This window comes from Hyla sarda, chromosome 7 (genome assembly GCF_029499605.1).
Source record: "Hyla sarda isolate aHylSar1 chromosome 7, aHylSar1.hap1, whole genome shotgun sequence".
In the NCBI taxonomy this organism is placed as follows: Eukaryota; Metazoa; Chordata; class Amphibia; order Anura; family Hylidae; genus Hyla; species Hyla sarda.
In genome coordinates, this window is record NC_079195.1 from 181,342,141 (window position 1) to 181,364,214 (window position 22,074).

At 43.7% G+C, this 22,074-nt stretch overlaps 1 protein-coding gene across 2 annotated transcripts; it reads right to left on the bottom strand.

Annotated features, from left to right (window-relative positions):
* Positions 1-235: 235 nt before the first annotated feature.
* Positions 236-20,087, bottom strand: LOC130282820 (protein kinase C delta type-like). Of its 2 annotated transcripts, XM_056531626.1 has the most exons (4): positions 19,411-20,087; positions 19,051-19,326; positions 7,322-7,638; positions 236-1,664 (listed from the first exon to the last, which is right to left on the bottom strand). In XM_056531626.1, exons 1-4 carry the CDS (start codon positions 19,735-19,737, stop codon positions 1,106-1,108), a joined length of 1,479 nt encoding a protein of 492 aa, XP_056387601.1. In that variant the 5' UTR covers positions 19,738-20,087; the 3' UTR covers positions 236-1,105. The 2 variants fall into 2 exon arrangements, with proteins under 2 accessions (XP_056387601.1, XP_056387600.1); XM_056531625.1 differs by having other exon boundaries at positions 19,051-20,087.
* Between the last annotated feature and the right edge of the window lie 1,987 nt (positions 20,088-22,074).

A 22,074-nucleotide genomic window follows, 5' to 3' on the forward strand; every position in this document is an offset into this window, starting at 1 on the left:
ATGTGCAAATGTATCAAACATTATGCAACAATATAATACATTAAGTGCAAATGAAGCTTTGTACCACCTCTTTGAAAAGACCACCCCCATAGTGGTCTTGTTTTTTAGGACACCACTGCAATAGAAGAACAGAAGAAATTTGGGTGGTCTTCTCAAAGAGGTTTCACTGTATTTATTAGAACAATACATGATCAAACAATGGAAATAAAGACACAGACACAATGATGTAAAGGGGAAAAAGGACATTTTATTTTGTTTATGTAGTTATAGGAAGGGGATACTGGGATTCTGCAAATTTTAGAAATGTGTGTTATGTTTTATTTTGCTATGTGTAATGTATAAATGTAAAAGCAAAGCTTTTTTATGTACTGTGTTGATCCAAAGGAAAGCGAAAACCCCCTTGAGGAAAGAGCCAATTATCCTTATGTAAGGGGGGAAAATTCCTTCCTGACCCCAAATATGGCAATCGGAACAAGTCCCAGGATCAAAAGCCAGTACATGACCTATCTAGTATGGTAAACTATTATGTATTTTTTTTTTTTTATATATATTCATATATAATACTTTTTTTATTATTATTATTATTCATTTATTTTTTGTACATTATGTTATGTTACCTATTTATGGCTGGAATGATCCCAAGGAAGGCAAAAACCCCCTTAAAGAATGAGCCAATTGTCCTCAAAGGAGAAAAATTCCTTCTTGACCCCAAATATGGCGATCGGAACAAGTCCCAGGATCAGAGCCGATATCTACCGCTATCTGTTGTGTGTGTCTGTGTGTATGTGTCTATACTATCTATGTATGTACCTGTGTGTATATTTCTATCTACCTGTATGTGTGTGTGATCCTAATGTATATATGATGATGTGTGATACTTACCAGGTCTGTGCTGAGGTGTTACAAGCACAGGCCGCTCCTGGGGTACAGAGGGTCTTCAGAGGCTGTGGAGGATGTGGAGCTAAGATCCAGGGTAACAACTTGATGGAAATCTGCAGCATTCAGATGGTATAGAGAGGATGTTATAGACAAGCCGAGGTCTAATACAGCAGCAGAGGCATGGGTCAGGGGGCACAGAGCTCTGGGCTGTGGCCATGGGATGATGTTAACAGGCCCAGCTTGGAGCAATGAAAGAGAATCCTTCCAAGGGGTGAAGGGCTGTCTCTTCCTCTGGCCACGGCAGGTCTCCATTCTTCAGAGCTGGCTTGAATGGTGTAAATGGCGGCTGTGCTCTCTTCTGCTCCAGTTCCTCCCAGTTGATGGTGGTGAAGAATGGATGGTCTCTGATGTTCCTGTTCACACCCAGCCGCTTCTCAGGATTCTTACGCAGCAGTTTCTTGATCAGATGTTTCAGGTCAGCAGGGAGCCAAGATGGAATATTAGGCTTCTCTCTGGTGATGGAATCGCGAGCCATTTCTCTGTTGCAGCCAAAGTAAAATGGGGAACGTCCTGCTGACATCCGGGATACAACAATCCCCAGGCTCCACCAGTCAACTGCTGCATAGTACATCTTCCTCTGGAGCACCTCTGGGGCCATGTATGGTAACGTGCCCGTCACTCCTTGGATCTTGTTGGAGCAGGTGACGCCATCTTGGGCAACTCCGAGGTCTATGATGCGGATGTGTCCATCTCTATCCAGCATGATATTATCTGGCTTGATATCTCTGCAATGAAAGAAGAAAAAAGAGTTATAAATAAAAGACAATGGTAATGTGGTGCCACAGGGGTGCAAGGAATTCTTATCAGCTTCTCCGGGGCCAGACAATGGGAGTAAGAAACACACCGACGTCGGGTTACGGATAACTGTCTTTTACTAAGCACGTGTAGATGGTACAACACACAGTATAAAGAGTACAAGGGATGCAGTGTAACCCTTGGGAGCCCTGTTGCCTTGATAGGACTTATAGTGCTTTTCATCCACTTGAATAATACTGACTAGAGATTAGAGACTGAAAGGTTTCCCACTCTGGCTAGGGTTCTCACAAGGTCCAAGTACTATCACCGCCAGAGCTTGACTCACCGCTGTACGGGGGAACACTTGCAGAATGGTGGGGCTGACTCCGCTGTACGGGGAACCCTTGCAGATTGGCGGGGCTGACTCCGCTGTATGGGGGAACACTTGCAGAATGGTGGGGCTTCCACTGTATGGGGTAACACTTGCAGAATGGCGGGGCTGACTTTAGAAGATATTTTCTTAGGCTTCCCTCAGGATTTCTCCACACACGACTTCCTCCTCCTTTCCACACAGTTCTCAGCTTGAGCTCTGCAGCTAGACTGGGGCGACTCCTCCCCCCCAACACCATATACAAGAGAATTTAGGGGTTCCCACTGGGCAGGCAGGGTCACCTGATTATCACTGCTCCTCTCTCTCTTAAGGACCGAGGTCATATTGGCCTTAAGGACCAGAGCATTTTTTGCAAATCTGGCCACTGTCACTTTAAGCATTAATAACTCTGGGATTCTTTTACTTATGAATTTGATTCCGAGTTTATTTTTTCATGACATATTCTACTTTATCTTAGTTGTAAATTTTTGTCAATGCTTGCATCATTTCTTGGTTAAAAACTGCAAAATTTTATGAAAAATTAACAAATTTCGCATTTTTCTAGCTTTGAAGCTCTCTGCTTGTGAGGAAAATAGACACACCAAATACATTATATATTGATTCACATTTACAAAATGCCTACTTTATGTTTGCATCATAAAGTTGACAGGTTTTTACTTTTGGAAGACATCAGAGGGCTTCAAAGTTCAGCAGCAATTTTCCTATTTTTCACAAAATTTTCAAAATCAGAATTTTTCAGGGAACAGTTCTGTTTTGAAGTGTATTTGAGGGGTCTTCGTATTAGAAATATCCCATAAATGACCCCATTATAAAAACTGCACCCCTCAAAGTATTCAAAATGACATTCAAAAGGTTTGTTAACTCTTTAGGTATTTCACAGGAATAATTAGCAACAAGAAATAGCAGCGTTGTAGTATAATGTACATTGAAACTACTGGTGTATAAACCATATCTAAAACTCGCTGCGGGTCTATAAACCAATGCTACAGTATAGCTCTGAAAATAAATTTGATATACTTATAGAGAAACACTAGAGCCATGACTACTGATAAAACTAAAATAATTTTATTAATACTCTTTAAAATCACAAATATGACTACTAAATATTAACATTATACAAGGTCAATGATTGTAAACAGATAACCAATCCGAAAAGAAGGTGGTAAGACAGGTATGATTAGTATAATCAAGCTCATATGAAGTATATAAACAGTGAGATCTACAGCAGCAGTAATTGGTGTCCAATAATAATGTCCAATAGGACAAGAAAAGGGGTATATAACCTTTACCAATATAATGTCCAGCTACCCACTCAGGATAGCTGGAATGGACACTAACAGTGCATGAAAGTAAAAGCACTAACAAAGCTGGTACTCACTTACCCATAATGGAGACCTGTCACCACCGCCCCAACGTACGTTTCATCAGCCTGGACTTTCTCAAGGGAATAGCAGCAAAGTGAAGGAGAACATTCTAAATCTCTATTTTTTACACTAACATGTTCCTGTAGACCCAGTATTTGCATTTTTATAAAGGCTAGAAGGAGAAAATGCCACCCAAAATGTGTAACCCAATTTCTATCAAGTAAGGAAATACCTCATATGTGTATGTCAAGTGTTCTGTAGGTGCACTAGAGGGCTCAGAAGGGAAGGAGCGACAATGGGATTTTGGAGAGTGAATTTTGCTGAAACGGTTTTTAGGGGGCGTGTCGCATTTAGGAAGCCCCTATGGTTCCATAACAGCAAAAAAAAAAAAAAAACCCACATAGCTTATTATTTTGGAATCTACACCCCTCAAGTGGTACAGTGAGCTTTAACACCCCACAGGTGTTTGACGACTTTCTGTTAAAGTTGTATGTGTAAATGAATTTTTTTTCCCACTAAAATGCTGGTTTTCCCCCCATATTTTACATTTTTACAAGGGGTAATAGGAAAAATGACACCCAAAATTTGTAACCCCATCTCTTCTGAGTATGGTAATACCCCATGTGTGGACGTCAAACGCTCTGTGTGCGAACTACAATGCTCAGATGAGAAGGAGTCACATTTAGCTTTCGGAAAGCAAATTTTGATGAAATGGTTTTTGGGGAGCATGTCCCATTTAGGAAGCCCCTTTGGTGCAAGGACAGCAAAAAAAAAAACACATGGCATACCATTTTGGAAACTACACCCCTCAAGGAACGTAACAAGGGGTACAGTGAGCCTTAACACCCCACAGGTGTTTGACGACTTTTCGTTAAAGTCGGATGTGTAAATGAAAAAACATTTTTTTTCACTAAAATGCTTTTTTTTTCCCCCCAAATTCAATATTTTTACAAGAGGTTATAGGAAAAAATGCCCCCCAAAATTTGTAACCTCGTGTGGAAATACCCCATATGTGGACGTAAAGTGCTCTGCAGGCGAACTACAATGCTCAGGAAAAAAAAGCTTTTGGAGAGAGAATTTGTTTGGAATGGAAGTCGGGTTCCATGTGCGTTTACAAAGCTCCCATGGTGCCAGAACAGCAGAACCCCCCCCCCCACATGTGACCTCATTTTGGAAACTAAACCCCTAACCAAATGTAATAAGGGGTGCAGTGAGCATTTACACCCCACTGGTGTTTGACAGACTTTTGGAACAGTGGGCTGTGCAAATGAAAAATCTAATTTTTCATTTTCATGGATGACTGTACACAAAATAGGTCAAACGCCTGTGGAGTTTAAATGTTCACTGCACCCCTTATACATTACGTGAGGGGTGTAATTTTCAAAATGGGGTCACATGTGGGGGGGGGGGTCCACTGTTCTGGCACCATGGGGGCTTTGTAAACGCACATGGCCTTCAATTCCAGCCAAATTCTTTCTACAAAATCCCAATGGCGCTCCTTGTCTTCTGAGCATTGTAGTTCGCCCGCAGAGAACTTTACGTCCACTTATAGGGCATTTATATACAAATTTTGGGAGGCTTTTTTCCTATTACACCTTGAGAAAATGAAAAATTTGGGATAACACCAGCATTTTAGTGAAAAAACACAGATTTTTCATTTTCAATGAAAATTCTTCAAACAGGTGTGGGGTGTTAAGGCTCACTATGGGGTCACATGTAGGTGTTTTTTTTTTTTTTATGTCAGAACCGCTGTAACGATCAGCCACCCCTGTGCAAATCACCTCAAATGTACATGATGCTCTCACTCCTGAGCCCTGTTGTGCGCACGCAGAGCATTTTACTCCCACATATGGGGTATTTCCGTACTCAGGAAAAATTGCATTAAAAACTTTGGGGTCTTTTTTTCCTTTTACCTTTTGTGAAAATAAAAAAGTATGGGGCAACACCAGCATGTTAGTGTAAAATTTTTTTTTTTTTTTTACAATAACACGCTGGAGTAGACCCCAACTTTACCTTTTCATACGGGGTAAAAGGAGAAAAAGCCCCCCGAAAAATTGTTAGACAATTTCTCCCGATTACGGAAATACCCCATATGTGGCCCTAAACGGTTTCCTTGAAATACGACAGTGCTCCGAAGTGAGAGAGTGCCATGCCTATCTGATGCCTAAATTAAGGATTTGCATAGGGGTGGACATAGGGGTATTCTAAGGCAGTGTTTCCCAAACAGGGTGTCTCCAGCTGTTGCAAAACTCCCAGCATGCCTGGACAGTCAATGGCTGTCCCGCAATACTGGGAGTTGTTGCTTTGCAACAGCTGGAGGCTCCGTTTTGAAAACAGTGCCATACCTGATGTTTTTCATTTCTATTGGGGAGGGGCGAGGGGGGGGGGGGGACAGTGTTATTTTGTGTTAGTGTAGTGTAGTGTTTTTAGGGTACATTCGCACGGGCGGGTTTACAGCGAGTTTTGAGCTACAGTGGAAAATTAGCTGCATTTCAAACTTGCAGCGAGAAACTCACTGTAAATCCCCCTGTGGGGAAGGCAAAACTACAACTCCCAGCATACCCTTTGGCTGTCCGTGCATGGGGGTTGTAGTTATGCAACAGCTGGAGGTACACTGGTTGCAAAACACTAAGAGTTTGTTACTTAACTCAGTGTTTCCCAACCCATGCGCCTCCAGCTGTTGCAAAACTACAACTCCCAGCATGTATGTTTTTTCAGTGCATTCTGGGAGTTATAGTTTTGCAACAGCTGGAGGCACACAGGTTGAGAAACACTGAGTTAGGAAACAGACAATGTTTCCCAACCAGTGTGCCTCCAGTTGTTGCAAAACTACAACTCCCAGCATGCACGGACAGCCAAAGGGCATGCTGGGTGTTGTAGTTTTGCAACATCTGGAGGAGAACAGTTTGGAGACCACTGTGTAGTGGTGTCCAAACTGTAGCCCTCCACATGTTGCAAAATTACAACTCTCAGCATGCCCAGACTGCCCAGGCATGCTGGGAGTTGTAGTTCGGCAACATCTGAAGGGCCAGATGTTACAGAACTACAACTCCCAGCATGCCTGGACTGTCTGGGCATGCTGGGAGTTGTAGTTTTGCAACATCTGGAAGAGCACAGATTGATCCAAACTGCGGCCCTCCAGATGTTGCAAAACTACAACACCCAGCATGCCCAGACAGCCAAAAGGCATGCTGGGTGTTGTAGTTTTCAAACAACCAGAAGCAGCAGTGAAGAGCTTCACTGCTGCCTCTGATGCAGATGCCGCCGCCTCCTCCACTTACCCGCCGCCAACCCGTGTGCCTCCAGCTGTTGAGAGCCTGCCGCCGGTCCCCACTGTCACGCCGGTACTTGATAAGTGCTGCGGTCCGCACCGCAGCTCTCGGCATCATCTTCCCCTGCTCTGCCCGGACTTCTAGTGGCGGGCAGAGCAGGGGAAATGAACTTTACCCCCAGTCAGCTCATTCACTGTGATTAGTCCACAGGGACCAATCACAGTGATCGCTGACCAGGACCATCCACAGATGGTCCTGGGGGGTGTTGCAGAAGTTGTCCCCTGCTTGAAACAGCGGGACTTCTGCCAGTTAACCCGTGCGATGCTGCGCATCGCGGGGTTAACTGAATGACGTCTATAGACGTGATTATGCGGGAAGGGGTTAAAGATACAGTACATACATTATATAATACACAGTGAAAAATGCATGCCCAAGGAGATCCGCAGCCCACAGGACAGCTTTTGGTGCTGGGACATCACAGGAAATCTTTAAAGATTGAAAATGGTGAAGGGGTTATGAACTGTACCACCACAAGCCCTAACAAAATTCAGGATTCTGGGAAAGTTGGATGCATTATTTACAACATGACAAGGAGACAGGTGTGGGGAAGTTAGACTTACCGGTGGACGATGTTATGTCCGTGAAGGAACTGGAGGCCGCATGCAATCTCTGCTGTGTAGAATCTTACGTTGTCGGTGTTCAGACAGCTGCACATTCTGAGTAAAGCCTCCAGGCTGCCGCCGGACAGGTACTCGGTGATGAAGAATGCATGGTCCTGAGACTGCTGTGCAGCATACAGGTGACACAGGAACGGGCAGTCTCGGGCCAGCATGAGGATCCGTCTCTCTCTCTGCAGGGTCGCTGCATTGTCCCCTGTCTTGGTGATTCCCTTGATGGCCACATAGTTGTTTCGGCCGGGGACTGATGCCAGGCCCACCTGAAAGAAAGCAAAGGGAGCAATAGTAAATAGTGGAAGACTATGGGAAATATTTCCTTTTGACAATATCCCATAGGTATAACTAGAGCCAACTTGTTATAACTAGGTATAACTAGAGGTATAGCTAGAGCCAACCAGTTAGGGACTGTGGGGTGATGGTCATTGTTATTTCCATGCCATGGTACATATTAGATGTAATAGGGATGTAGTTGGAAAAAAAAAAAAGGCCCCAAAAAACACCCATTCTACTGCACAGCGTGGGCAAATGTTAGCTGCAAGTCAATAAGGAACTACAAAATGCCATATCCACTTTTTTTGTTTTTCTAATTGGTGTTTCTTTTTCATCCTTTTGGCATTTTTTTTCAGCTTTTTTGGGCTCATTGGGTGATTCCTAGAAGCGACCTTATGAGACTATGGCGTTTTTTTGGGAAAATCGCTGTGTTTTTCTCCATAGTGTGGGAGTGAAAAAACACAAAAAAAAGCCATGTGAGTTTTAACATTGTTTTTGCAGGCGTGTTTTATTTTTATTTTTATTTGTTACTTTAGTTATTCCATTTTACTATTAAAATAAATAAATATATATATACTAGCTGAGTACCCAGCATTGCCCGGTTTTTCCTTCCTAATCCTTGTTGGGGAGGAAAATAAACAAAGGAGACATATATTGATGCCATATCCCGACCTCCTATCCCGTCCTCCTATCCCGTCCTCATATCCCGACCTCCTATGCCGACCTCCTATGCCGACCTCCTATGCCGACCTCCTATCCCAACCTCCTATCCTGTCCTCCTATCCTGTCCTCTTATCCTGACCTCCTATCCCGACCTCCTATCCCGACCTCCTATCCCTTCCTCCTATCCCGACCTCCTATCCCGTCCTCATATCCCGACATCCTATGCCGACCTCCTATCCTGACCTCCTATCCTGTCCTCTTATCCTTACCTCCTATTCTGACCTCCTATCCCGACCTCCTATCCCTTCCTCCTATCCCGACCTCCTATCCCGTCCTCATATCCCGACATCCTATGCCGACCTCCTATTCTGACCTGAAAATGTAGCCGGCAGTATTACAAATGGATAAGGGGTCCATGTAATTGTAAAAATAATATATTTTTTTCTTAATTTTTTAAAACTTTTTATTCATTATGTATTTTTATAATTAGAATTTTACTAAATACTGTGCAAAATCCAAAATCAACTATATATCTGTCATTATTGTGGTACTACCAGTACTCCAAGCATGGAACAGAGGCGGTGCCGGCCAATCACGTTTCTCAGTGGGGCACTGCGCTCAGCTTATAGCCAGCCACAGCAATGTCCCTCCTGCCTTGGCTGGTGATAGACTGAGCACAGTGTCATGTAAGGCGAGACATCACTGCGGCCAGCGATAAGCTCCAAGATGCGGAAAAAGACCGGGCCCAGAAGATAGAAGACCGATATTGGCACACGGGGGGAGTAGCGGAATGTGAGTTACAGGTTTTTTTTTTTGGCAGCCCAGGCATAATGGATGAAAAAGGGCATCTATCACATCCTTGTAATGGGCATCTATCACATCCTTGTAATGGGCATCTATCACATCCTTGTAATGGGCATCTATCACATCCTTGTAATGGGCATCTACCACATCCTTGTAATGAGCATCTATCACATCCTTGTAATGGGCATCTATCACATCCTTGTAATGGGCATCTATCACATCCTTGTAATGGGCATCTATCACATCCTTGTAATGGGCATCTATCACATCCTTGTAATGGGCATCTATCACATCCTTGTAATGGGCATCTATCACATCCTTGTAATGGGCATCTATCATATCCTTGTAATGGGCATCTATCACATCCTTGTAATGGGGGTTAAAAAGCTTATTCCACTCCTATGTTTCTGTGTATATTTCATTGTTTTATAGCCAAAAGAGAATAAATTCTTTATAATGTGCCTGAGTATCAGAGGGCCGCCAACACCTTTCTCTGCTGACCTCCCATTGACTGACACAGCGGCACACACAGAGGAGCGCAGAAACAGCGAGCTCTTTGCCTCTAGCTATTACAGAGCACCAGTGGTGTTTGCTAAGGTTAATGTCACCCGTTGTGGTAGAAAATGATGTCACCCTATAATGCCCCCCTAAGTAATTTTTTAGCCTGTTGTGATGCCAAGTAAGGGGCAATTGCTCAATAAGTTTGTACCATGTGATACTATAGCTCCCAGTAAAATCTTAGCAGTAATAAGGTTATGCTGGGAGTTGTTGTTTCACCCATGATCACTGCAGAACTTACAAGTGACTACAGCTATGATGCAATACAATTGGCCAGATGACAGCTTCTCTGTAGCAGGGGCGTGTGACAGGTCAGGCACGGAGGGCCCGGCCACCGTAGGTCTTGCTGCTTCTCGGGGAGCATGCAAGCTGAAGGTCTGTATGTATTATATAGAGAGCTCCAGCTTGCATTCTCCCTGATCTTCTAAGAGCCAGTGCAGGAGGATAGCAAGGGGGGACATAAGGCCTAGGGGCATGTAGGACGGAGGCAGGGTGCCACCACATATCTTTATTCCGTGCAGGAACTCCTCCCCTTCACCGATAGGAGCATGCTTAAAGAGACACTGTCATGTTGAAAAACTTTTTATATTTTGTAGTACTACTGATAAGATGACTTTTTTAAATACACATTTATTTAAAAAAAATTACTAAAAAAGGAAAAATGAAAATAACCACCACTAGGGGTCATCAGTCTTTCTGCAGACAGACTACTCTGAATTTTGCAGCATACTGGATACAGGCCATAAAGTGTGTTGGTATCCAGTATAGGAGATCACCACTGCAGCCTTCAGCTATTTCTAAACTACAACTACCATGATGGGAGTTGTAGTTTTGCAACAGCTGGAGTTACAATCTTTGTAAAACTCTGTGTTAGAGCTGGGTTTTCTCCAGCTGTGTGTCTCCATCTCTTGCAAAACTACAGACAAAGGATGTGTGGGCATGCTGGGAGTTGTAGTTTTGCAACAGCTAAAGGCAACACTGTTCTAACACAGTGCTTTACAAACACTGCAGCTCAAGCTATTGCAAAACTACAACTCCCAGCATGCTTGAACAGCCAAAGCTTTCTCTGACTCCTGAATGACAAAGAAGCTGAACAGACTGAGGAGTCTGTTAAAGCTGAATGACACACATTTTCTATCTGTTCCTAGTAAAGCTGGAATAGCATCCATCTTTACTAGGAACAGATATAAAATGTATGCATAAAAACTACTGTGTTTTTATCACTAAAATCCTTGCACTAATTTAGAAAGATCTGCAAACTGCCAGGCTGCTCCCAGACTCAGTGAGGGAAAGAGATGGACACGCCCCCTCCACAAGGCAAGAAGACAAAGCAAGTGACCAAGATATAAATGCTATCTGTTAGGGATATATAGGTCCTAGACACATAACATTTTATATGTACAGGATCAGCATTAGGTACTGAGCAACATATCACTTTTTTTTCTTTTGGCACTATGACAGGTACCTGATTCACGTTCACAGAGGAAGAAGACAGAGACAAGGTGTGTGTACTCACTTTTTTGCTGTTAATAAAATGTGCTTGACTGCTCTGATCCTTTCCTCCGCTCCTGTGCCTGGACTGTCGGGTAGCGTTCCCCTCCACAGACATGGACAGCAATAGAAGTATCCGGCACCACGGTAGCAGTTAAAAAAACTTCAAGCTTTATTTAGATAAATACAGGCACAGCCTGGTAGACACTATTTTGCTGTTACACCATATCTCGTCCTCCTGTTACTGCCAAAGCTGTACTTACTTTTCTACTATTACATCTTGTCGCATCCTCAAGTTGCCTCCAGTGCTGCAACCACTATTCTGCTGTTACATCATGTCTTAACCCCTTAAGGACACATGACGTACTGGAACGTCATGTGTCCACTCCCGATCTATAACGCGGGGCCACGGCGTGGCCCCGCGTCATAGCGGGTCGGGCCCGGCCTCTAACAACGGCCGGGACCCGTGGCTAATAGCGCGCGGCATTGATCGCTGTGCCGCGCGCTATTAACCCTTTAGACGCGGCGTTCAAAGTTGAACGCCGCATCTAAAGTGAAACCGAAAGCATCCCGGCTAGCTCAGTGGGCTGTTCGGGATAGCCGCGGTGAAATCGCGGCATCCCGAACAGCTGACAGGACAGCGGGAGGGCCCCTTCCTGCCTCCTCGCTGTCCGATCGCCGAATGACTGCTCAGTGCCTGAGATCCAGGCATGAGCAGTCATCCGGCAGAATCGTTGATCACTGGTTTCTTATGAGAAACCAGTGATCAACATAGAAGATCAGTGTGTGCAGTGTTATAGGTCCCTATGGGACCTATAACACTGCAAAAAAAAAGTGAAAAAAAAAAGTGAATAAAGATCATTTAACTCCTCCCCTATTAAAAGTTTGAATCACCCCCCTTTTCCAATAAAAAAAAAAACACAGTGTAAATAAAAATAAAAATAAACATATGTGGTATCACCGCGTGCGGAAATGTCCGAATTATAAAAATATTTCATTAATTAAACCGCTCGGTCAATGGCGTGCGCGCAAAAAAATTCCAAAGTCCAAAATAGTGCATTTTTGGTCACTTTTTATATCATTTAAAATCAATAAGTCCTATCAATGCAAAAATGGTACCGTTAAAAACTTCAGATCACGGCGCAAAAAATGAGCCCTCATACCGCCCCATACACGGAAAAATAAAAAAGTTATAGGGGTCAGAAGATGACAATTTTAAACGTATTAATTTTCCTGCATGTAGTTATGATTTTTTCCAGAAGTCCGACAAAATCAAACCTATATAAGTAGGGTATCATTTTAATCGTATGGACCTACAGAATACATATCAGGTGTCATTTTTACCGAAAAATGTACTACGTAGAAACGGAAGCCCCCAAAAGTTACAAAACAGCGTTTTTTTTTTTCAATTTTGTCGCACAATGATTTTTTTTCCCGCTTCACCATAGATTTTTGGGCAAAATGACTGACGTCATTACAAAGTAGAATTGGTGGCGCAAAAAATAAGCCATCATATGGATTTTTAGGTGTAAATTTGAAAGAGTTATGATTTTTTAAAGGCAAGGAGCAAAAAACGAAAATGCAAAAATGGAAAAACCTCCGGTCCTTAAGGGGCAAAGCTGTACTTACTTTTCTACTATTACATCTTGTCGCATCCTCAAGTTGCCTCCAGTGCTGCAACCACTATTCTGCTGTTACATCATGTCTTAAGCTCCTTTCACCTCTAGAGCTGCAGCCACTATTCTGCTCTCACATCATGTGTTATGCTCCAGTCATCTCCAGAGTTGCAGTCAGTATTCTGCTTTTACATTTTGACTTATCCTCCAGTCACCTTAAGAGCTGCTGTCACTATTCTGCTGTCACAACATGTCTTATCCTCCTGTCACTTCCAGTGCTGCAGTTACTTTTCTGCTGTTAGAATATGTCTTATACTGCAGACACCTCCAGATCTGCATTGGCTGAGGGTGATAGGAGTGTGGTAGCTGTAATCACACTCCTATCACTCTCAGACAGGGGGGACGGCGGGGGAGTGGTCCACCCCATGTTAGAGGGGGGGGGGAGGGTTGTGCCATCTCTCAATTCATACTTTTTAACTTACTGGGGGGGTCAGCATAGCCGAACTTCAGGCACTAGAGGAATCCTGCCTCTCTAGTGCCAAATACCTGGCGGTGCTGACTCAACCTACAGAAACACCAGCCAGTAATGACCGACAATGGAGATCACTTTGATGCTGGTCATTTAACCCCTTTAAAGGGTTATCCACCATAAGGTGATTTTAGTACATACCTGGCAGACATTAATGGACATGCTTAGGAAGGATCTGCGCTTGTCTTGGGGCTAAATGGCGTGAGATTACCATAACGCTGTGGCTAGCTTTTTGTGAACTAGTATTTCCTTTTTGAGTTTACTTCTTTGCCTACAAAGCCCATAATTCCATTTTCCTCCCTCCCACACATCAGTCACACTCCCATAAATGAGCAGCATTCATTCAAAAGACCTGTGGTTTTCAATCAGGGTGCCCACAGTTGTTGCAATAGTTGCAGATTGATCTCTCTCCCACCAAGCGATCGCTCCACCCATTGAAGCAGACAGGATCCCTGTCATCAGCTGACTAGTGAGTCAGGTCTCGGCCGCATTGCAACCTGGGAAAAATCTGAGACAACAGTAATTTTGTATGATGTTAAAAGTAAATATTGGGGTGAAAATCACATAAGAATTGTGAGAAATCCGTCACATACGGGTACAGACACTACATTATTAACTACACTAACTTTACAGCCTCTGTAGCATAGTCAAATGTCAAATAAAAAATAATTTCTGGAATACCCCTTTAGAGACACAGCAAATTTTGGCCTTGAGGACACAACAAATTTTAGTTTACACATTTTTTAGTTTACGCCTTTCAAGAGCCATAATTCTTTTATTTTTCCATCCACAGACCCATATGTTTGTTTTTTCACAACAAAATGTACTTTATAAAGACACCTTAAATTTGAATTTAAAATTGAAAAGAAAATAAATTAAAGAAAATCACAATTTTGCTAATTTTTGGGGGTTTTGGTTTTAAGCAATGCATTTTACAGTGGAATTGACATGTTTTCTTAAAGGGGTACTCCCATGGAAAACGTTTTTTTTTTTTTTTTTTTAAATCAACTGGTGCCAGAAAGTTAAACAGATTTGTAAATTACTTCTATTAAACAATCTTAATCCTTTCAGTACTTATTAGCTGCTGAATACTACAGAGGAAATGGTTTCCTTTTTGGAACACAGAGCTCTCTGCTGACATCATGACAACACTGGACTGACATATCAGTCCATTTTAAGAACTGTCCAGAGTAGGAGAAAATCCCCATAGCAAACGTGTTGCTCTGGACAGTTCCTAAAATGGACAGAGATGTCAACAGAGAGCACTGTGGTCATGAGGTCAGCAGAGAGCTCTGTTTTCCAAAAAGAAAACAATTTCTTCTGTAGTTTACAGACCCTAAAAAGTACTGGAAAGATAAAGATTTTTTAATAGAAGTAATTTACAAATCTGTTTAACTTTCTGGCACCAGTTGATTAAAAAAAAAAGTTTTGGACAGGAGTACCCCTTTAATTATGTGGATGAATACAATTAAAATGATACTCATGTTTGCATTCTTTTCTATTACTGCACTTCTTTTAAAAAAGGCAAAGTATGTTTAAAATTTCCCTATTCTGACCTCCTATTACTTTCTTATTTTTCTGCATACAGTGCTGTATGAGAATTTTTTGCACCATTATCTGTAGTTTTTAATAAAGGGGTACTCCCATGGAAAACTTTTTTTTTTTAAATCCATACACTGGTTCCAGAAAGTTAAACAGATTTGTAAATTACTTCTATTAAAAAATCTTAATCCTTCCAGTAATTTTTAGGGGCTGTATACTACAGAGGAAATGGTTTTCTTTTTGGATTTCTCTTCTGTCATAACCAAAGTGCTCTCTGCTGACCTCTGCTGTCCATTTTTGGATCTGTCCAGAGAACAAATCCCCATTGCAAACATATGCTGCTCTGGACAGTTCCTAAAATGGACAGCAGAGGTCAGCAGAGAGCACTGTAGTCATGACATCAGAGAAATCCAAAAAGAAAACCATTTCCTCTGTAGTATACAGCCCCTAAAAAGTACCTGAAGGATTAAGATTTTTTAATAGAAGTAATTTACAAATCTGTTTAACTTTCTGGCACTAGTTTATTTAAAAAAAAAAAAAGTTTTCCACGTAGTACCACTGTAACATAACTTTTGCGTATATTTGACTTTTTCATCACTTTTATTCCATTGTTTCTCAGATATGATGTGACCAAAAATCTGCAATTATTTCACTTTGGTTCACATTCCTGATATTGCATTGTCAATGATGTGAATGCAAAAAAAAAATTGCCAATTTTTGTCACATCAACACATAAAAAGTAATCAAACAATCAATACAATGCACAAGTGGTACCGGCAAAAACTACAGATCACAGTGTCTGTATTTATGGGTATATAGTATATAAAAAAAAATATTGCAGCTCTCCATATAATAGTTAAATCACTGCCACATTTCTGCTTCTTGTTGAAGCTTTTTTCAAGCATGTTCACACACATCACTAAGGGTCTATATTTACCCAGACACGTAATTACCAAATAAAGTAATATCAAGTATAACAAGTATAACGTGCATATTCATCATAAATGTATAAAGACAATTCATCATGGTGACATTGTATGTTCAACACATGAGAAATACATATATGTTCAGTCAAGTGTCAGTGCAAAAAATAGATAAATGGCTTAAAAAAGATTACTACAGTTATAACATTTACAGTATCTGACATAAGTGAGTACAACCTTCACATGTTTTTAAATATTTTATTTTATCTTTTCATGTGACAACACAGAAGAAATGAAACTCTTCTATAATGTAAAGTGTAACAGTGTTTAATATTGTGTGTCCCCCCCCCACCCAAATAACTCATCATAAAGCCATTAATATCTTGACCTTGGCAAAAAAAAAAGTGAGTACAACCCTAAGTAGAAATGTTCAAATTGGGCCCAATAAGTAATTGTGACTCATTAGTGTTACATGCAGGGCCGCCAACAGCTGGGTACAGCCGGTACTCCCGTAAGGGGCCAGGTCCCGAGGGGGGCCGGGCCCAAAATTTTTTTTTTTTTTTACTCCTAGTCAGTCAGTGAGTGACTGTCACTCACTGACCGCTGGGGGCCTGCCATTTTCCACTGACTGACTGACCGTACTCTGTACAATGTACAATCAGTCAGTCAGTTACCCTCTTTCCCGGGCCCCGGCCCTGCCGCACATACCTCGTAGGCCGCTGCCACTTTAAAAAAAAAAAAAAAAACTGCAGTGACCGTCGGGAGGTACTAGCGCAACAAACGTGCCACGCGTAGGCAAGTTCGGTGCGCTATGACGCGGCAAGCCAGCCCAGAAGTCAGAGGAAAGCGGCGCCCCAAAGAAGAACTGGAGCGGAGGAGCTGCCTGGAAGACGCGTGGCTGACATCGGGTCAGGAAGGTAACCACAGCAGGCTGCCTTCAATGCTCCGACCACTACTCCTCCAGTCTGGGGGCCCACTGCTCTGATCCGTAGGCCCCGAACCGGAGGAGCAGTGGTCAGAGCACAGACATACTGCCTCCAGCCAGATACCGTGTATGTCTGGAGGCAGTATGTCTGTGGGGGTACATGGGGCCTATAACTACTTGTTGGGGCACAAAGGGGGGCCTATATCAACTGTGGGGGCTGAAAGGGGGGCCTATATTTAACTGTGAGGGCTGAAAGGGGGGCTTATATTTAACTGAGGGCGCTGAAAGGGGGGGCCTATATTTAACTGAGGGGGCTGAAAGGGGGGGCCTATATTTAACTGTGGGGGCTAAAAAGGGGGGCCTATATTTAACTGTGGGCTGAAAGAGGGGCCTATATTTAACTGAGCGGGCTGAAAGGGGGGGCCTATATATAACTGTGGGGGCTGAAAGGGGGGCCTATATTTAACTGGGGGCTGAAAGGGGGCCTATATTTAACTGTGGGGCTGAAAGGGGGGCCTATATTTAACTGTGGGGGCTGAAAAGGGGGTCTATATTTAACTGGGGGCTAAAAGGGGGGTCCTATATTTAACTGAGGGCACTGAAAGGGGGGGCCTACATTTAACTGAGGGGGCTGAAAGGGGGGGGCTATATTTAACTGAGGGGGCTGAAAGGGGGGGCCTATATTTAACTGTGGGGGCTGAAGGGGGGGCCTATATTTAACTCGGGGCTGAAAGGGGGGGCCTATATTTAACTGTGGGGGCTGAAAGAAGGGGCCTATATTTAACTGTGGGGGCTGAAAGGGGGGCCTATATTTAACTGTGTGGGCTGAAAGGGGGGCCTATATTTAACTGGGGGCTGAAAGGGGGGCCTATAACTGGGGGCTGAAAAGGGGGGCCTATATTTGGCTGTGGGGCTGAAAGGGGGGGGCTATATTTAACTGGGGGATGAAAGGGGGGGCCTATATTTAACTGTGGGGCTGAAAGGGGGGCCTATATTTAACTGTGGGGGCTGAAAAGGGGGGCTATATTTAACTGGGGGCTAAAAGGGGGGGCTATATTTAACTGTGGGGGCTGAAAGGGGGGGAGTCTATATTTAACTGTGGGGGCTGAAAGGGGGGGAGTCAATATTTAACTGTGGGGGCTGAAAGGGGGGCTATATTTAACTGTGGGGGCTGAAAGGGGGGGCTATATTTAACTGTGGGGGCTGAAAGGGGGGGCTATATTTAATTGAGGGGGCTGAAAGGGGGGGCTATATTTAACTGTGGGGGCTGAAAGGGGGGGCTATAACTAACATTGGGGGCTGAAAGGGGGGACTACCTCTAACTGTGGGGGCTGAAAGGGGGGGCCTATAACTAACTGTGGGAGCTGAAAGGTGGGGCCTATAACTGTGGGAGCTCAAAGGGTGGGCCATCATTACACACAGGGGCACAAAGGGTGTCTACAATCATGTATATTGGAGACACGTTGGATCTACAATTATATATGGGGCACAGGGGCCTACAACTATATATGGGGCACAAAATTGGCCTATAACTATATATGGGGCAAAGATGGGTGTACAACTATATATGGGGGCACAGAGGAGGTGTACAACTATATATATATGTATATATATATATATATATATATATATAAGTGTGTGGGGGGGCAGAGAGGGGGTCTACAACTATATAGAGGTGGACATTGTGCTGGAGAAAGTACACAGAAAGTTTCACAGTATTCAGAATAGGGTATATTAGATTACAGCACAGTAAGTGTGTGTGGCGCAGTAAAATTACTTTGCAGCACAGTGTATTACTGCACTACAATCTTCTATAAAGTAATTGGAAATATATCATTAGGAAAAAAAATGGGTTGGGGGTTGGCCCTGGGGCGGACTCGCGGGCATGACACTGGGGGGGGGGGGGGGCTGGAATTAAGCTGCATAAGGCGCCCCAAAATTTCTGATGGCAGCCCTGGTTACATGTCTCAGGTGTGAATGGGGAGCAATGTCCTAAATCGCTCTCACACTCTCTAATACTGGTCACTGGAAGTTCAACATGGCCCCACATCGTTGCTCTACATTAAGATGGCCTACGCTATAAGAAGATTGCCAAGACTCTGACACTAAGCTGCAGCATGGTGGGTAGGATCAAACAGCTGTGTATAACCACTGCCTAAATCTACTGAAATGGGATATAAATAGGGACATAAATATTACTGGAGGTCTCTAGTGCTGCAGATATGTGATATATATTAGTGAAGATGGGGCTGGTTATTTTCTAGACTTACAATTAGCTGCAGAATATCAATGGGAAAAACCACATTGACTATCCATTTAACAACAAAAAATAAAAAATTAAATAAACTTACCACTCCAAAGCTGCCCCTACCCAATACCTGATGGATAGTGAGGTGATAGATGTTAAATTTGGGGTAGGAGCTTGATGTTCCGGGGTCCTGGCTGGTGCCTGGTCTTGGCTCCTCATCCTCCAATAATCTGGCATCTTCTCCTCTCCTCTTCTCCACATCCTCGCTTTCCTCTTCTCTCTTCCTCTTCTTCACCTCCTCGCTCACCTCTTCCTCCTTCCTCTTCTCTCCTGTCTTCTCCACCTCCTCGCTTTCCTCTTCTCTCTTCCTCTTCTTCACCTCCTCGCTCACATCTTCCTCCTTCCTCTTCAATTCTGTCTTCTCCACCTCCTCACTTTCCTCTTCTCTCTTCCTCTTCTTCACCTCCTCGCTCACATCTTCCTCCTTCCTCTTCTCTCTGCTCTCCTTCACCTCCTCGCTTTCCTCTTCTCTCTTCCTCTTCTTCACCTCCTCGCTCACCTCTTCCTCCTTCCTCTTCTTTCCGCTCTCCTTCACCTCCTCGCTTTCCTCTTCCCTCTTCCTCTTTCCTCCGCTCTCCTCTTCCCTCTTCTCTCCTCTCTCCTTCTCGACATCTCCTCTTCTTCCAGTAGCCGCCATCTTTGGGATCCTGTAGACGTCCGTCCGCTCGGTCCAACTGACAGTTGTGGGTAAACAACAACAACAGCCGTTGTCCAGGTGACGTGATGTCATCAAAACATCAGGTGGCACCTGCTACCAGTGGTCCAGGGACCTGTGGATCCATATACATTGTGATATAGGCATCATGGGTGATAGCCTAGGGTCCAGAAGAATGGAGATATTCATGGCTGTTTCTTGTAGTGCTTTATTATTAGTAGATGGGGCAGGTGATGTGACTTTTATGTGTTGTATAGGTTGGCAGTGGTGCCCATAAACTCTGCTGGAAGGTTAGAATAAGGAGGCTGGAATAAACCAGACCATGTACTTGCTGCTAATGGCAGAAATAATAAAGCCTTGTAATGGCCTGTAATGTTCTGCTACATTCAATAAGTGTCATCACTCAGATACATTAGATTATGTCCATAGGAGGAGATTTATCAAAACCTGTCCAGAGGAAAAGTTGACCAGTTGCCCATAGCAACCAATCACATTGCTTCTTACATTTTTTTTAAATGGCCTATGAAAAGTAAAAGAAGCCATCTGATTGGTTGCTATGGGCAACTGGTCAACTTTTCCTCTGCACAGGTTTTGCTAAATCCAAAAAGCAGTATATAGGACATCATACGGCTTCACCACCACTGGGACCTTTATTTTTAAGCCGAGCACCATAAATATTTTTTATCATAGAAATTTGTGGGTGTCCAGTCTTAGTTATGGGAGAATGAGATGTTCTATATAAGATGTAGACAGATTTACAATTGACTTTGCTGAACAATCTTCTTCACTAGGTCTCATATAATGAATGCAGAATTCCAACCAGAGAGAGATTATAGCGAGGGCAAAAATGGGTCCTTTCTAAGGTCCTCCACCACCCAGGTTCACCAATGTTTCCCCGAGAAAGCGTTAGTGTTTGGAAAGTGTTCCTCCAACATTATCTAAGGTTTACTGTGTGGTTTACACAGGAGAATCTTACTGTCAGCGGAGGATCTTACTGACACAGAGAAGGCTTTTCTGACAGGGAGAGGATCTTACTGACACAGAGAAAGTCTTACTGACAGGTGAAGGATCTTACTGACACAGAGAAGGCTTTTCTGACAGGGAGAGGATCTTACTGACACAGAGAAAGTCTTACTGACAGGTGGAGGATCTTACTGACACAGAGAAAGTCTTACTGACAGGTGAAGGATCTTACTGACACAGAGAAGGCTTCTGTCAGGGAGAGGATCTTACTGACACAAAGAAAGTCTTACTGACAGGTGGAGGATTTTACTGACACAGAGAGGGACATACTGACAGGCAGAGGATCTTACTGACATAGAAAGGGCCTTACTGACAGGCAGAGGATCACACTGATTCACAGGTGGGCTTACTGACAGGTGAAGGATCTTACTGACACACAGCAAACCTTACTAACAGGTTATATGGGGGCTCAGACAAATGGAGGGTGATTTGGAGGTGCAGACAGATGGAGGGATATATGAGGGTGCAGACAATTATAAGGTGATTCAAGGGTGCAGACAGGGGAGGGTGATATGAGGGTGCAGACAGGGGGTGATATGGGAGTGCAGACAATTATAGGGTGATATGAGGGTGCAGACAGGGGAAGGTGATATGAGGGTGCAAACAGGGGGTGATATGGGGTTGCAGACAATTATAGGGTGATTCGAGGGTGCAGACAGGGGAAGGTGATATGAGGGTGCAGACAGGGGGTGATATGGGGGTGCAGACAAATGGAGGGTGATATGAGGGTGCAGACAATTATAGGGTGATTCGAGGGTGCAGACAGGGGAGGGTGACATGAGGGTGCAGACAGGGGAGGGTGATATGAGGATGCAGACTGGGGGGTGATATGAGGGGGCAGACAGGGGAAGGTGATATGAGGGTGCAGACTGGGGGGTGATATGGGGGTGCAGACAAATGGAGGGTGATATGGATGTTCAGACAGGGGAGGGAGATATGAGGGTACAAATAGATGGCAGAGGATTATATGGGGTGCAGACAGATGCAGGGTAATATGGATGGGTAGACAGATGGAGGGTGATATGGGGGTGCAGAGTGAGTGTAGCCCTTATCAGATGGACACTTTAGGCCAGCGCCCACCTCACCTAGAGCCAGAAGGACCAAAATGTCAGATTGCTGCAAAACCTGGCATTCAGTTATGTCTCAGGAAAATATGTAAATATTACAGGTGTATTCTGATGAGACATGAGTCCTGCCACAAGACAGCATAAAAGCACTTCCCCTGGGGCGGCTCTCTAATTAGGCGATTTAGGCGGCCACCTAAGGCCTCGCGCTGAAAAGGGCCTCGCGGCCGCCTAATTTGTCTAATTAGCCCGTTCCCGCAGAATGACATATATAAATGTCATGATGTGCAGGTAGTTCGCGCATCATGACATTTATATATGTCAT

Coding starts and splice junctions, on each gene's coding strand:
- LOC130282820 (XM_056531625.1), bottom strand. CDS start 19,737: ATGACATCACGTCACCTGGACAACGGCTGTTGTTGTTGTTTACCCACA. Junction 7,639..19,050: donor GTAGGGGCAGCTTTGGAGTG/GTAAGTTTATTT, acceptor GCTTTCTTTCAG/GTGGGCCTGGCATCAGTCCC. Junction 1,665..7,321: donor GGACATAACATCGTCCACCG/GTAAGTCTAACT, acceptor CTTTCATTGCAG/AGATATCAAGCCAGATAATA.